This window comes from Malaclemys terrapin, chromosome 1 (assembly GCF_027887155.1).
Source record: "Malaclemys terrapin pileata isolate rMalTer1 chromosome 1, rMalTer1.hap1, whole genome shotgun sequence".
NCBI classification, from domain to species: Eukaryota; Metazoa; Chordata; order Testudines; family Emydidae; genus Malaclemys; species Malaclemys terrapin.
The window spans coordinates 134,457,931-134,473,252 of NC_071505.1; the positions used below are offsets into that span (position 1 = coordinate 134,457,931).

Consider the following 15,322-nt stretch of genomic DNA (forward strand, 5'->3'; position numbering starts at 1 on the left):
TGGGCTGAGTCGGTGGGTTTGCTCGTAGGCACGTCCAGTATCTTTGGAATGGACTTAGAGGAAGACTTAGCCCAATGCTTATGGGAGTGCTTCCTGATCTCCTAACTAAGCCCCACTTTGGGGTTTGTGAGGGTGGATCCTCTGGCACCGGAGTTGGACTTTACAGCAGGAGGCACACTTCTTGCTGATTCAGGATGATGTACAGGGGGGATTCCCCAGCCTGGATTTGATTGAGGCCTCATGGCCATTTCCATGGGGTACTTACGGAGGTGAAAAGAGAACGGTTACTTACCTTCTGTAACTGTTGTTCTTCGAGATGTGTTGTTCACGTCCATTACACATTAGGTGTGCGCGCGCTGCGTGCACGGACGTCGGAAACTTTTTCCCTTAGCGGCTCCCGTCGGGCCGGCGGGGCCCCCACCTTCCCGCCAGAGCGGCGCCCCGCTCCAGGGTATATATATCCCTGCCGACCCGACCCCTCCGGTTCCTTCTTGCCGGAGACTCCGACAGAGGGGAAGGAGGGTGGGAAGTGTAATGGACGTGAACAACACATCTCGAAGAACAACAGTTACAGAAGGTAAGTAACCGTTCTTTCTTCTTCGAGTGATTGTTCACGTCCATTACACATTAGGTGATTCCCAAGCTTACCATTGGAGGTGGGTAGGAGTCAAGGTACAACTGACTGTAACACAGCCCGGCCGACCATCGCGTCCTCTCTGGTCTGATGATGGATAGCGTAATGGGCTGTGAACGTGTGTATGGACGACCAGGTGGCTGCCTTACAGATCTCCTGGATCGGGACCTGCGCCAAGTAAGCCATTGAGGACGCTTGGGCTCTAGTCGAATGGGCCCAGATCTCCGGGGCCGGAACATTGGCGAGCTCATAACAAGTGCGTATGCAATGCACAATCCATGCCGACAAGCGCTGTGTCGAGATAGGCAAGCCTTTCATACGTTCCGCAATCGCAATGAACAGCTGGGGTGTTCTGCGGAACGACCTGGTCCGCTCCAGGTAAAAAGCCAACGCCCTTCGGACATCCAGGGTATGTAGGCTGCGGTGGTGAGGATCCGTATGGGGTTTTGGGAAAAACACCGGGAGGCAAATGTCTTGCCCCATGTGAAACTGTGACACTACCTTTGGGAGGAATTTGGGGTGCGGCCTAAGTTGCACCTTATCTTTATGGAACACCGTATAGGGTGGTTCCGACGAGAGGGCCCTCAATTCCGATACCCTTCTGGCCGACGTGATGGCCACGAGAAACGCCACCTTCCACGAGAGGTGCGTGAGGGAGCAAGTGGCCAGGGGCTCAAAGGGAGGACTCATGAGTCTATTTAGGACTAGGTTCAGAGACCACGTCGGAACCGGCGGGCGTGAGTAGGGAAACACCCTTTCCAGCCCCTTGAGGAATCGGGCCACTGTGGGGTTGGAGAATACTGACACTCCCAACTCTCCTGGATGGAAAGCCGAAATAGCGGCTAAGTGAACTCTAATAGAGGCGGGCGCAAGCCCTTGATTCTTGAGGTGCAGTAAATAGTCCAAGATGGACGGAACCGAGGCCTGTAAAGGCTGTACGCGTTGAGGCTCACACCAGTGGGAGAACCTTTTCCACTTCGCCAGGTATGTCGCCCTTGTAGAGGGCTTCCTACTATTAAGGAGGATTTGCTGAACCTGGTGAGAGCACCTGTGTTCTGCATCGTCCAGCCAGAGAGATACCATGCCGTGAGATGAAGCGAAGACAGGTTCGGGTGGAGTAGGCGACCTTTGTCTTGCGTGACTAGGTCGCGATGGAGGGGAAGGGTGATTGGATCGGCTACGGACAGTTCCAGCAGGGACGTGAACCAATGCTGGCGAGGCCAGGCCGGGGCAATAAGTATGATCGTTGCCCTGTCCCTGCGGGTCTTGAGAAGAACCTTGTGTATAAGTGGAAATGGAGGGAAGGCATATTTTAGGCTCCCTCCCCATGGGATCAAGAAAGCATCCGCTAATGATCCCGGGCTGAGGTTCTGGAACGAGCAGAACTGAGGGCATTGGCTGTTGTCCCTGGTGGCGAATAGATCCACCCGGGGAAACCCCCACTTTCGGAAGATCGAATGCAGGACGTCTCCTCTCAGTGTCCATTCGTGCATTCGATAGGATCGGCTGAGGCGGTCTGCTAAGCCGTTCTGAATTCTCGGAAGATACGTCGCGATGAGGTGTATCGCATGGGCTATACAGAAGTTCCATAATTGGAGTGCCTCGCGACAGAGGGGAGAAGACCGGGACCCGCCCTGCTTGTTTATATAGAACATGGCGGTAGTGTTGTCCGTCAGGACTGCCACGCTGTGACCTTTTAGGAAGGCGTGGAAGGTCTGGCAGGCGAGGCGAACCGCTCTTAGCTCCTTCAGATTGATGTGGAGCAGCTTGTCCTCTCCGGACCACAGCCCTTGGGTCCGCAGTTCCCCCAGGTGCGCCCCCCAGCCCGTGTCTGATGCGTCTGTCACTAACGTCAGAGTGGGTTGTGGGGTAGCAAAGGGGATCCCTTCGCATACCTGCTGGCGATCGAGCCACCAGCGTAGCGAGCTGAGCACCTGGTTCGGGATCGTGACTACTTGATCCAATGGGTCTCTGTTGGGGCGATGCGTGTGGGCGAACCACAACTGTAAAGGCCGGAGTCTCAGCCGGGCATGTCTGGCCACGTGCGTGCAAGCTGCCATATGCCCCAGGAGCTGCATGCAACACCTTGCCGTTGTCGTGGGAAATTTTTGGACCGAGCTTACGGCCCCGTGAATTGACATGAACCGTGCCTCTGGTAAACTCGCTCGCGCGGTTACCGAGTCCAGGGTAGCACCTATGAAGTCCAGCCTCTGTGTGGGGACTAATGTGGATTTCGGCACGTTGACCCGGAGGCCGAGCTTGTCGAACGTCTGCAAGGCCAGCGTCACGTGAGATCGGACCTCGGCCTCCGACCTGCCCGCGAGTAGCCAATCGTCCAGGTACGGGAACACACGCATCCTTCTTTTTCGAAGGAAGGCTGCTACCACGGACATGCACTTTGTAAACACCCGTGGAGCTGACGCCAGGCCGAAGGGCAGGACAGTAAATTGGAAATGGCGCTGTCCGACGACGAAGCGCAGAAAACGCCTGTGGGCCGGATTGATTGCGATGTGAAAATAGGCATCTTTCATATCGAGGGCAGCATACCAATCCCCCGGATCCAGGGATGGGATAATAGTTCCAAGGGAGACCATACGGAAGCGCGCTTTGATCAGAAACCTGTTTAGATCGCGCAGGTCCAAGATAGGACGGAGGCCCCCTTTCGCCTTGGGGATCAGGAAGTATCTGGAATAGAATCCTTTTCCCCTTAGGTCCAGAGGGACCTCTTCTACTGCTCCTGCAGCGAGAAGGGTCTGTACCTCCTGTATGAGGAGTTGCTCGTGAGAAGGGTCCCTGAAGAGGGACGGGGAAGGGGGATGGCAGGGAGGGGGCGAGGAAAACTGGAGGGTATAGCCCGCCTTCACTGTGCGCAGGACCCAGCGGTCCGATGTTATGCGCGACCAGGCCCGGTAGAATTGGGACAGACGGTCCTTGAAACCCAAAGGAGGATCCGGTATATGAAGTGGTACGCTGTCCTCGGGCGTAGCTTCAAAAGCCTGGTTTATTTCCCGGCTGCGGCTTGCCCTGGCCGTGATTCTGGCCCTGGTTAGGCATATTGTTACGTCTCCGCCTGTTATCCCTGCCTCGACGGCGGTAAGGCTCGTGTCGGGGCCGAGGGTGGTAATGCCTTTGCGGCGGCTGGGGCTTGAAGGGCTTACGCTGCGTTACCGGCGTGTACATACCCAACGACTTAAGGGTTGCTCGTGAGTCCTTAAGGCTATGCAGCCTGGCGTCCGTCTGGTCGGAAAACAAGCCCGAACCTTCAAACGGGAGGTCCTGCAGCGTGGTTTGCACCTCCGGCGGGAGACCTGAAGCCTGCAACCACGCCGAACGCCTCATCACGACTCCCGACGCGATTGTTCTAGCCGCAGCGTCGGCTGAGTCCAGTGCGGCCTGTAAAGAGGTCTTGGCCACTGCCATTCCCTCGTCCACCAGGGCCGTGAACTCCGGATGCGCGTCAGGTGGTAGGGAGTCCTTGAACTTGGCGACTGATGCCCAAGAGTTAAAATTATGCCTGTTTAGGATCGCCTGTTGATTGGCGATCCTCAGTTGCAGGCCCCCCGATGAATAGACTTTCCTCCCAAATAGGTCCAATCTCTTAGCTTCCTTGCCCTTGGGGGCAGGAGCTTGCTGGCCATGTCGCTCCCTTTCGTTGACCGCCGAGACCACCAGCGAACAGGGGGACGGATGTAGAAAGAGGAAGTCAAACCCTCTAGATGGGGCGAAGTATTTCCTCTCCACTCCCCTTGCAGTTGGCGCACTGGAGGCCGGTGTTTGCCACACCGTCTTATAGTTGGACTGTACTGTCCGTATGGTCGGGAGAGCGACTCTGGAGGGGCCCTCTGGGCTCAGGATATCGACCATGGGGTCGTCCTGCTCTATGGTCTCCTCCGCTTGCAAGCCCAGATTGAGGGCTACCCGGCGAAGCAGGTCTTGGTGTGCCCGATGGTCAATCGGGGGAGGGCCGGACACCAGTGTGCCCGCTACCGCCTCATCTGGCGAGGAGGAAGAGGTCGGGGCCTTCTGCCCATCCTCATTGTCCTGCAATCCGGCATCAGCCAATTGCTCCTCTGCGGCCTGACTCACCGCGTGGGATTGGGACGGTACCGTACTCGGTGCCGAGTCCACTCCTTCCCGCTCCGGTGGTCTAGAGACCGTTGCCTCCCTATACGATGGCGTACGGTGCCGCGGGGAGCGGGATCGGTACCGGGATGGCCCGGATCTCGAGGCTCCCGATGGGGGCTCTTGTTGGTGGTAGGCCCAGGGTGTTCAGAATGGCCATTGGCTCGGCTGGCCCCATTGTGACTGACCGTAGTCCCTGCTGGCTTGTGACCTACGGGCATACCCGCCGTATCGGTCTGAGTCAGTCCCCGAGACCACGGACGGTGACCTGGAAGGCCACGGTGGGGCCGTGGGACGGTGCCGGTCCGGTCTTGGGGAGTAGCGCCTCCGCGACCAGGACCTGGAATGGCGCCTCGTCGACCTGGACCTGGAACGGTACCGGTGATCGCGGGACCGGGAACGGCTACGGCTGGTCGGCCTCGGGTAGCGAGCCGCCGATGCTTCGCGGTGCCGACTCGTGCTCGGTTGCTGAGTCGGTGCCGGCCGTTTGTTGAAGCCCGACTGCTGCGGTGCTTCTTGCGCCGATGGCAACCGGGAGTCCACCGAGGCGGAGCTCAACCGGGACCGGTCCCTGGAACGGTGCCGAGACGGCGACCGTGGTGGGCGCACCATCGCCGGCTTGCCTCTGCGTGGCAGCATAGGCGGGGCGCCTTCAGCGCGTGCCGGGGCCTCGATGGACAAGGCAATGAGGTCCTTAGCTGCCTCAAACGTGTCTGGAGTGGAGGGCTGTTCCACCAGTTCCTCCAGCCCTGCATCCTCGCTCGACGCGCTCATCCCGGGGCTCGACGGGCCCTTCGGCGCCGGAGCCACTACCGGGGTCCGTGATGAGGCCGTGTCGGCCTTAGGGGCACTCGAGGTCTTTACCGGTGCCACCTTCTTGTGCGGGGAGCGACCTCGGGCCTTAGGTTGGCCCTTCACTTTTGCCGGCGAAGACGATCGGCATCGTGCACTTCCCCGCTGGGTCGGTGCCGCGGTCTTCTGGTGACCCGCCGGCGCCGGTTCCCGCACCGAAGCCGGTGCGCTCCGCACGGAGGCAGACGGTGCCGTCGAAGTGGAGGACTGTAACGCCGTCTCCATGAGCAGCTGCTTAAGGCGAAAGTCCCTCTCTTTTTTAGTTCTGGGCTTAAAGGCCTTGCAGATTTTGCAGCGCTCCTTCTGGTGAGCCTCCCCCAGGCAACGAAGACACGAAGCGTGGGGGTCGTTCAATGGCATAGGCCTGCGGCACGTGGCACAGGCCTTAAAACCTTGGGCGTGTGGCATAACCCACCGCCCGGGGCCGGTGCCGGGGCTGAACAAACAACCCCAGCAGGAACTTTAAGTACTCTAATGAGCCGTTAACTACTGGTTAAACACTACACAACTATACTGATAACTGCTAGATAACTCTAATGTGCTAAGGGACACTCTCAGACGAGAGACAGAGTTGTTCCAACGCCGCCACGGACGGTAAGAAGGAACTGGAGGGGTCGGGTCGGCAGGGATATATATACCCTGGAGCGGGGCGCCGCTCTGGCGGGAAGGTGGGGGCCCCGCCGGCCCGACGGGAGCCGCTAAGGGAAAAAGTTTCCGACGTCCGTGCACGCGGCGCGCGCACACCTAATGTGTAATGGACGTGAACAATCACTCGAAGAAGAACCTGTCCTTCTCGGGTGCGGCTTGGGAAGGACTGACAAATACTGTACCAATCTGCAATGTGAGCCTGTCCCAAGCAGTAGAGGCAGTGTTGGGGGTCATCACTGATGGAGAAGGATTGCGGACAGGAGGTGCAGAGTTTGAAGCCTGGAGTTCTGGGCACAGTCAGGTACCCAAATAGCATATGGGGGAGAATGGAGGGGACCCCTGTAGCCTAATCTATTTCTAAAACTATTAAAACGATCAAAACTACAAACTATTTACAGCTAACACTATTGTTTTTCAGAAACGACATCAGAGCTGAAGACACTACGTTTCTGACCTGGACCACGCGGCAATGAGAAGGAACTGAAGAGGCAGTCGGTCCACCCTGCGGTTGGGAGCATGAGGTGAACTGAGGCACATGCGTGAACCAACAGACACGGCTTTCAAATTCTCTGACTCTGGGTGCATGGTGCACATGTGTAACCCACAGTGGAATACAATAGGGACCATTACTTGAAGAAGAAACAGACTTTCTTGGTCCTCTAGTCACGAACTGTTTAATGCCTTCAACCAAAAAATAAAATCTATCTCAAAGGCTATTTCAATTTTATTCCAGCAAGATGGCTTCTTAGAGTTCCTAACACATGATAAAAATCAGGTATAACATTAATATTAGTTATATAGCTTCCCCTAACATTGATCTAAGTTATGCAACTTCATCTATGTGAATAATGTAGCTGAAGTCGACATACTTAGATCTACTCACCGCGCTGAGTCGACTGCCGCTGCTCCCCGTCAACTCTGCCTGCGCCTCTTGTGGTGGTGGAGTACAGGAGTTGATGGGAGAGTGCTCGGGGGTCGATTTATCGCATCTAGACTAGACGCGATAAATCGATCGCTGCCCGCCAATCTGGCAGGTAGTGTAGACATATCCTATGACTCATCTGAAAGTCCTCCAGCATCCAATACCCCTTATAGTTATCCTGTTGTACTGCTACAGTACTGATGCAGAATTAAGAAAACTTGCTGCGGAATCACTAACATCCCGAAGCACCCAGAGTTTTCCCTGCAGGGCTCCAATCCAAATACTGACCCAGCTTGGCTTGAAAGTCCTGATGAGACCACAGCCAAAGTGGCTGTAACTGCAGGATGCCTCCCATCCCCAACACCTGGGTTTAAGTGATTCAGGAGCTTGGGGAAGGGGAAAAAAAAATAAAAGGAACTTACGTAACAAATGGCTGCGAGCTCCTGTCGGGTATGGGCCTTTTCTACTAGCCCTTGTGCCTTGCCTGGGCTAACTCCATGATCATAGACAGTAAATTTTGTTCCCATAAGGTTGGACCTAGAATCAGGAAACAGAGTCAGTGAGATGTTCTATGTGACATAATTAGACTGTGTCAGCCTCTCTTGACATTCCCATCTGGGGTTTCCCATCAGCAGCGCAATAAACAGCTCTAAAGAAAGTATCTGTTACACTGAGCCCCTAACTTGACCTGGAAAAATGTCAAGCCAGGACTCCTCACATAAATGGCCACAGTCACCTCTCTGAAAGAGATACTGGTACCAAAGGGACAGCCAGGGGTGAACCAAGAGAGGGTGAGGTCACACTCCCCATGGAGTTGCACTTGATTGCTGCCCTTGGCTCTGACTCTGCAAGCCAGGAACTCCAACCTCTCTTGCAGTACATGAACACAGAGACTGTGCACTGGTCGATGGCTTTTATCTGTGACTCTCACCTGAGTTTTCCAATGAAACTTTCCCCTTCCCGGGATAAATCTGTTGGGTCAATTGAAATGAGATAATTGGATGTTTTGCTCTTTTTCCGTTTTCTTCCTGCAAGAAGGAACGTCTGGAAACACAAAACTTTGGTCATGACAGGAAGCTCTGGAAGAGCCCAGAGGCACAGCACTACTTTCGACCTCCATCCCACTGTCCCTATCACCATTCCCCTGCCCATTAATTCCCACCCACTTTGGCAGACCCCTTCTTGCTAGCCCTATGCCACTTCCATACCACTGACCTTTCTCTTCAGCCCATGAGCAAACAGCCCCATATCTCAGCTCTCTTTAGCCCACCCAATGGCTCAGGTTTTAAGCACCTTTCCTTCCTAAATTTTACCAGATACTCATCCCTCCGCTCTTCTTTTACTCCTGCTTTAGCTCACCTTCTTTATACTATTGCTTCCACACCTCCCAATTGCTGCCTTCGTACCCTGCCCAGATAGAGATGTGCACCCCTCCTACTTTTCACAAGCTTTCTCCTTTCAGCTCCAGGTTCCTTTCCCATTTAAGCACTGCTCCACAACACACCCAAAGGTTTTGTACTAGAAGTTCAGTAGCCCAGGGCAGGGCCGGCTCTAGGCACCAGCGTTCCAAAAATGTGCTTGGGGCAGCAAAAAACCTGGAGCCGGCCCTAGCCCAGGGCTGGAGACTGTGTGCTAGTCCCAATACCTTTCTGTTGTCGTCCCTTTCCAGGTGCATATAGTAGGTGGGGAAGAGGCCTCGGTCCATTCCTTTCTTATCTCTAGTGATTCGACACTTCACTGTAATGCCACGGGGAGCAGGGCGTAATGCAAACTCCTCCAAGTTCTCCACTTCTCCCAGCTGTGCATCTGTCTCTGGGGATGCAGTGCAGGAAGCACCTGTGTCCTGTGAGAAGACCTATCCCATTAGCAAAGTGAAATCAGGTCAGAGGCCCTAGTAACCCAAGAGAAGAATGGCCTGTTGGGTAGGAGGCTCCCATATCACAAGAGGAAAATGCTCGGTTGGGGAAGGGATGCTGGATCAGAGATCTCTGTGTTTCAAATGCTCCATTGAGAAGAAGAAATCAGGACAGAAGTTTCTTCTACCCTGGGAGAAGAATACCCCTTTAAGGCAGGAGAAGCTGGGCTAGAGTCCCCAGTAACTAGAGGGTAGAATGGCTTGCTAGGGAGGGGGATGCAGGGTGTTCTATTCAAAGGGAGGAATGTCCCTTTTAGTGTAGTATTCATCACTAAGCTAAACTTGAAATGTATTGTAAAAAAAAAAAAGACAGGATGAGGAATAGCACTTTCTGATCAGTCTGGATCCTGGAGTGGGACAGGCTGGGGAAAACCACGGTATGATGGTACGGCTAAAACCAACAGTGTGTCTATGCTTGCTCAGACTGTATCTAGAGTGGAATTAACTCTCCCCATAGCAGGAGTGAGCACTAGAGGAACAGTGACAACAGTCAAGATGCAGAATATCAACAAAGAGACACAGATGGCAGTGGAAGCTAGTGGAGGACTGGATATGAGGTACAGAAGCCAACACCCTGGCTTCCCTCTGGATTCAGGTCTGAGCACACTAGCTACAGGCTAGGGGCTGGAACTAGCATGTTTTAACACTGAGGTACTGTAACTGGGGGTCAGCCACTCTAATGGTTAGAGCTTGGGGCCAGCCAGCCCTGTTCATTAATGAGGTGCAGCTGAGGAGGAGGGGAAATCACGTGTTCCCTACAGCCAGGCTGTCAGTAAGGAAGGAGAAGTAGGGGAGCAGGAGCATCCAGGAGTTCCCTGGAAGAGGCTGCCAGAGTCCCCTAAAAGGAGAGGCTGAGGGAATCTGCTGGGGGGGGAAGGGACGCAAGGAGGAAAGTCCTGGGAGACAGTGCTCAGCCAAAAGAGCAAGGAAGAATCCTGCAGTAAGTCCTGAAGCAGAAGTGACAGAGAGGCAAAAGAGGAAAAGTCCCTTAGGTGGAATGAGGACTGTTTCTGTTAATTTTTTTTGCTTATGTCTGGAAAATAAAACTGTGCCTGGAAAAAGACTTGGTTGTGGGAGTGAGTCCTTTGTGGTCTGGACGCAAGCCAGCACCTTACACATGGGCACTAGAAAGCATGGGTCTGATTCTCATTGAGAACACTGTTTTCATGATACTTACTGTAGCAGATTTCTGGCTGGTTGCGGAACTAGGCCTCTCAGATTCAGAATATGGTGAATGTGATCTTGACCTCTTTCCAGCTTCTTCCTCCTCTTCAGTGTCCTCATCGAAATTCAAACTGCCTGAGATCCCTGTCAGAATGCAGGACTAGGTAACCTCTAATGGAAGGTGTCACAAATGCACGGCATCACCAATTCACATGTCCCTCAATTACCTTCCCTGCTCCTAGCCTCACTTTAACCCACAACATACCTGCAATGACTATTTACATGGAAAAGTAATATTAGGGTAGTAATGATTCCCTTTCAACTGTCTTTAATGCACTAAAGATAAAATGTTCAAATGGGGCGACTTAAAGCTAGGCACCTAAATCCATATTTCCACATCTCTGAAAATCAGACCATTTATTCGGGTACCGAAATAGGAATTCAGTAGCCTAATTTCAGGTACTTATGTTATATAAATTTATTTTTACATATTTCTCTGATGCTCCTTGCTGTAGTTTGTGAGACTGAGTATCTCACAAACATTATGTTATTATGAATTAATCCTTATGTTCCTAGTGTGAGTTTTCCTCTTGTGGGATATTGCTTTCTGAGCCTTGAAATCCATATTACTAGTGACACTTTAGTGAAATGAATAAAAAGCTGTCTGGCTTTTATTAATACATACACATGATATACCATACTGCTTAGTTTATACGTTCATTCAGTTAAATATGCCCACGTGTAACAAAAGCTGCTCGCACAATTTTCATTTGGATAGAAGGTTTGGATAGAACTCTTGTAAATGGTTTTCCTGATGAATATGGTATTCTGAAAAGACCTTAGGAAGAAAACAAGGATTGGGATGTAGTGTGACCATGTCTATAAAGAAGGCAGTGAATGGTGTCTACTATGAGCACACTGAGTTCTTCTATTCCTCTATCCCAAGTGATAGCCTGGGAGAGGTGGAGGAGAGAACAGGGAGACATTGGTTTAAAGGCACTGAGAAAATTAAGGTCCCATGGAGGAGTGGGGTTCTGTATGAGGGGGGAAACAAGTTGTGTAAGCCTTTAAGTAATCCAGCCATGGTAGGATGGGCAAAAACTGAGACCTATTTCTGATGCCCATTGAGGGCTTCTAAGTGCCTTGGAGGTTGCTGAGTGACCCCTGAGAAGCCAGTCATCCAACTGTGGGAATATTGTGATACCCCACTGACATACGTGGGCCGCTATTGCTGAATGGACCTTCGTAAAGACACTCAGGGCCTATTACAAAACATAGGAAACGCTTGTGGGAGGAGTGGATACCTACATGAAAGCAGGTGTCCTGGAGGTCGAGAGCAATGAGCCAGTTTCTCAGATCTAGGGATGTAATTATGGTGGCTAGCGTCACTATCCTGAAGCATTATGAAATGACATAGGTATTCAAATGTCTGAGATCAAGGATCAGTCTCCACCCTCTACGCCTTTTGGGGACTATGAAATAGCTGGACTAGAACCCTCTTCTGATAAATTCAAGGGAAAGTGGCTTGATTGCCCCCAAGAGCAGGAAAGATTGGATCTCCTGCTTTAAGAGCTCCTCATGAAAGAGGTCCCTGAAAAGAGACAGGGAAGGGAGGTGGGTGGTGGTGGTGGTGGTGGTGGTGTATGCAATATTCCATGTCACCCACCTCTAATATCCATTTGTCTGAAGTGATGTGCTTCCAGGCAGGTAGGAAGTAGAAAATATTCAATCACTGAAAGTGGGTGGAATGGTAGAATTGTACAGCAGAGGATCTGGAGAAACAGGATGTGCGATCCTCTTGACCAATCTGTCAAAACTTTCTCTTAGAAGAGGGTGCAGCTTGGGTGGTTGTAGGGGGCGAGGGAGTTGTCCTCTTTAGTGAGGTTTGGATCTCCTCCTCAAAGGCTCCGAAGGTCTAAGAAAGCCTGGTGTGGGTGCTACTTGAACAGTCTGGAATGCTGTGCAGCTTGAGACCTGCTCAAGTGTCTTTTGTTGCAGGCATATAAATTCCCAGTGACCACAGCATTGCCCTTGAATCTTTAAGGATGTGAAGTGAAGAGCTTGAGCCCTTCAGAGAGAAGGTCTTCAGTGGTATTCTGCTCCTCTTTCAGGAGTCCAGAAGGCTGAAGCCAAGATGCTCTTTGCATATCCACAGTAGTAGCCAGGGATCTAGAAGCTGCGTCAGCGGCATCGAGAGCGGCCTGCAAGGAGGCTTTCATGATTAACTGACCCTCAGAGATGAAGGACTGAAATTGGTTTTTTTAGTCTCGTGGCAGGCATTCAGTAAAGTGTGGTGAACTTGGAATAACCGTTAAATAATAATTTCACTGTCAAGGCCTGGTAGTTTGCAATTCAAAATAGAAGAGCTGCTGATGAATAGCTCTTTCTGCCCAAAAGGTCTATTTGTTTGGCCTCTTTATCCAAAGGAGAGGGTCTGGAGTGAGCTTGATGGTTTCCTTCATTAGCCACGTCCACCACCAGGGAATTAGGGGTGGGATGGGAGAAGTACTCCATTCCCTTACCTGTAATAAAACACATTTTATTTCCCCGCTTGGGTGGAATAGTGGCAGGTATTTGCCATAAAGTACATGAAGGCAATAACAGTGCCTCATTAATTGGTAGGGCAATTTTTCCCTGAGGGGATGATATTTAAAATGTCCATCAAGGAATGTTGAGACTCCTGGGCCTCTTCTAGCAGGATCTGGAGGGATTCCATCAGGTGTTTCATTAGCTCCTGGAAAGCCCTAAAGTCATCAGCAGAAGAGGGCAATGGTGGCATTACAACCTCATCTGGGGAGGAGGAGGAGGACTTGGCTGATAAGGGTGAGCTTTCCTCCATCTGTGGCTCTTGCTCCTCTTGTACCGATGGGGAATATGGCACCGAAGGATGGTCTGTCAATGCCTGTGAATGATGCGGTACTGGTGGGTGTTGGGGTTTCTTTCTGGCTGGTACCCTCCAAAACTGTTCCATAAAATGCCCCCAGGGGTTCCAGTAAGCCCACTCAGGAGGGGGATAGGTGAGGGGTCCCCAGGGATATTCATATCCCAAAGGTCTAGGGTATCTGGTGGGCTCCACAACGTCCTCTTCAGTAAATGGACTCAAGAAGGGTGTGACAGTTCCAAGGTAGAACCCTTTACAGAGACCTCAGAGTCAGAAATATCATCCCCTGGGCTAAAGGGGGTGGGTGCCCTGAGGCATTGTTGCTGGTACCAAGTGTTGGAAATCAAGTTGCAGCTGTCAGTGCAGTACCCAAGAGAGAGATCTAGTAGAGCTCCTTAGTAAGGGAGATCCTGTTTTATCCAAAATGAGAAGATCTTCCAGGGAGAAGCATCTCGAGGGTGGTCGAGAGCTATGATAGCTGGAGCTGGGATGTGGATCGGTGCCAAGGAGGAATTGGTGCATGCAGTACTGGCGAAGTTGACGGAGCAGTTTCTTTGACATTGGATGGTACCGGAGTGCAGGTAGAAGCCCTGTGTACATCAAGGTGCTGAGCGGTACTGGATGGTACTGATGTAGGAGCCACTCTGTGCATGGAAGACTTTTCTGCACATGACTTCTTATGTGGTACTGTAGTGGGGCAGTTGCCCCACTTTGGCAGACAAAGGATTAATAGCAGCTCTTGGAGTGGCTCCACAGAACCTGGCCAATCATAGAAGGCTTAGAAGTAGCCAATCAGGGCCAGGCTGGGCCCTATATAAAGGCTGCAAAGCAGAAGAGATATGAGTCTCTCCCTGACAAGCAATGGGAGAGGACTGGCTCCCAGGGCTAGCACCTTAGAACAGCACTGGGCAGGCTCAGGGCAGCAGAGGGAAAGCTCCAGCCTGATACCTGCCAGGCTGCAGCCCCTGTTAAAAAAGGGGCCGAGAAAGTGCAAGGGCCAAAAGGGAAGTGGCCCAGGGAGCATGAGCAGTAGAGGGGAAAGAAGGAGGGCAGGACATGGCTGCTGCCAGAGGGTCCCTGAGCTGGGACCCAGAGTAGTGGGTGGGCCTGGGTCCCCCCACCTCCCTTCCACTGCACCTGGCCGTGGAGGAGCATGGCCCAATACAGACTGTGGCTTGCCCCTGCAGCAAGGGGCTAGACTTTGGAGCTGCAGTTGGCCACAAAGGCAGGTGCAGACTGAGGACTGTGGATACCCCCGGAAGGGGAGAAAACCAAGTGGGGCACAGCTGGAGGGCTGTGTCCAGAAGAGGACGCCGCAAGCCAGGGAGCAATGCAGGTCCCAGACAGCACTGCAGAGCAGAACAACGGGTGAGACACCACCTGCAGAGGGTGCTCCATTAGCTGGACAGAGCTAATTCCTGGAGCAACCAGCAGGAGGTGCCACAGTGGTGAGTGTGCAACCTGTTACAGGTACCAATGCTTTGGTACTGATTTCAGTCTGAGACTCCAAGTGAAATTGGTACCAAGGTGTCAGTACCATATAAGAAGAGGGGTGGGTTACCCCTTAGGGGACTCAAAGTCTCCCAGGACTGAGATTTATGGGGTGACCTACCACTCTTCTTTGTTTCCCTGGTAAGAGTCTTAGAAGTCGCTGTCTCTGGGGTGCTGCCAAGGTTTCAGCAGTCACCTGAGCTGTCTGAGATGCTGAGGCTGATGTGCAAGGGGGGAAGCAGACCCCTCAGAAGCTAAGGAGTGTTCCATTAAGCAAGGTTCAACATAGCCTCTGTCTTTTCTACACCTGCCTTTAAACCCTGAGCAGACCTTGCCCTTGATGGGAAGTGAGTCTCTCCGAGACACCACAGAAAACTAGAATTCCTGTTGCGTGGGCAGGGCTTAAACTACACTGTCTTTGGCATAATCTGGTGCTAATGCACTAAACCAAAAGCCCTGAAGCAGGGAGGGAAGAGATCTCCCTTTTGAAACCACAACTGTTCTGAAATTAAATAAAAATAACAAAACAATAAACTAAGTAAATAACTAAATAGAAAAAAAATTCACAGTAAGTGAGAAAGGTGGGAAGCTGTAGAACAGCAGACACTAACGCTATGTCTACATTACCACCGGATCAACACTCCAGCAATCGATGCACCGGGGGTCGATTTAGCAGATCTAATGAAGACCCGC

The 15,322-nt window shown here is 52.3% G+C and overlaps 1 protein-coding gene across 1 annotated transcript in view; it reads right to left on the reverse strand.

The window, feature by feature from the left end:
• The window catches only part of TULP3 (TUB like protein 3), a 103,141-nt gene that overhangs the window by 18,013 nt on the left and 69,806 nt on the right, over positions 1–15,322 (reverse strand). The window contains 4 exon segments of the mRNA XM_054039686.1: positions 7,601–7,715; positions 8,110–8,222; positions 8,824–9,021; positions 10,271–10,401. Coding sequence (XP_053895661.1) covers positions 7,601–7,715; positions 8,110–8,222; positions 8,824–9,021; positions 10,271–10,401 — 557 coding nt within the window.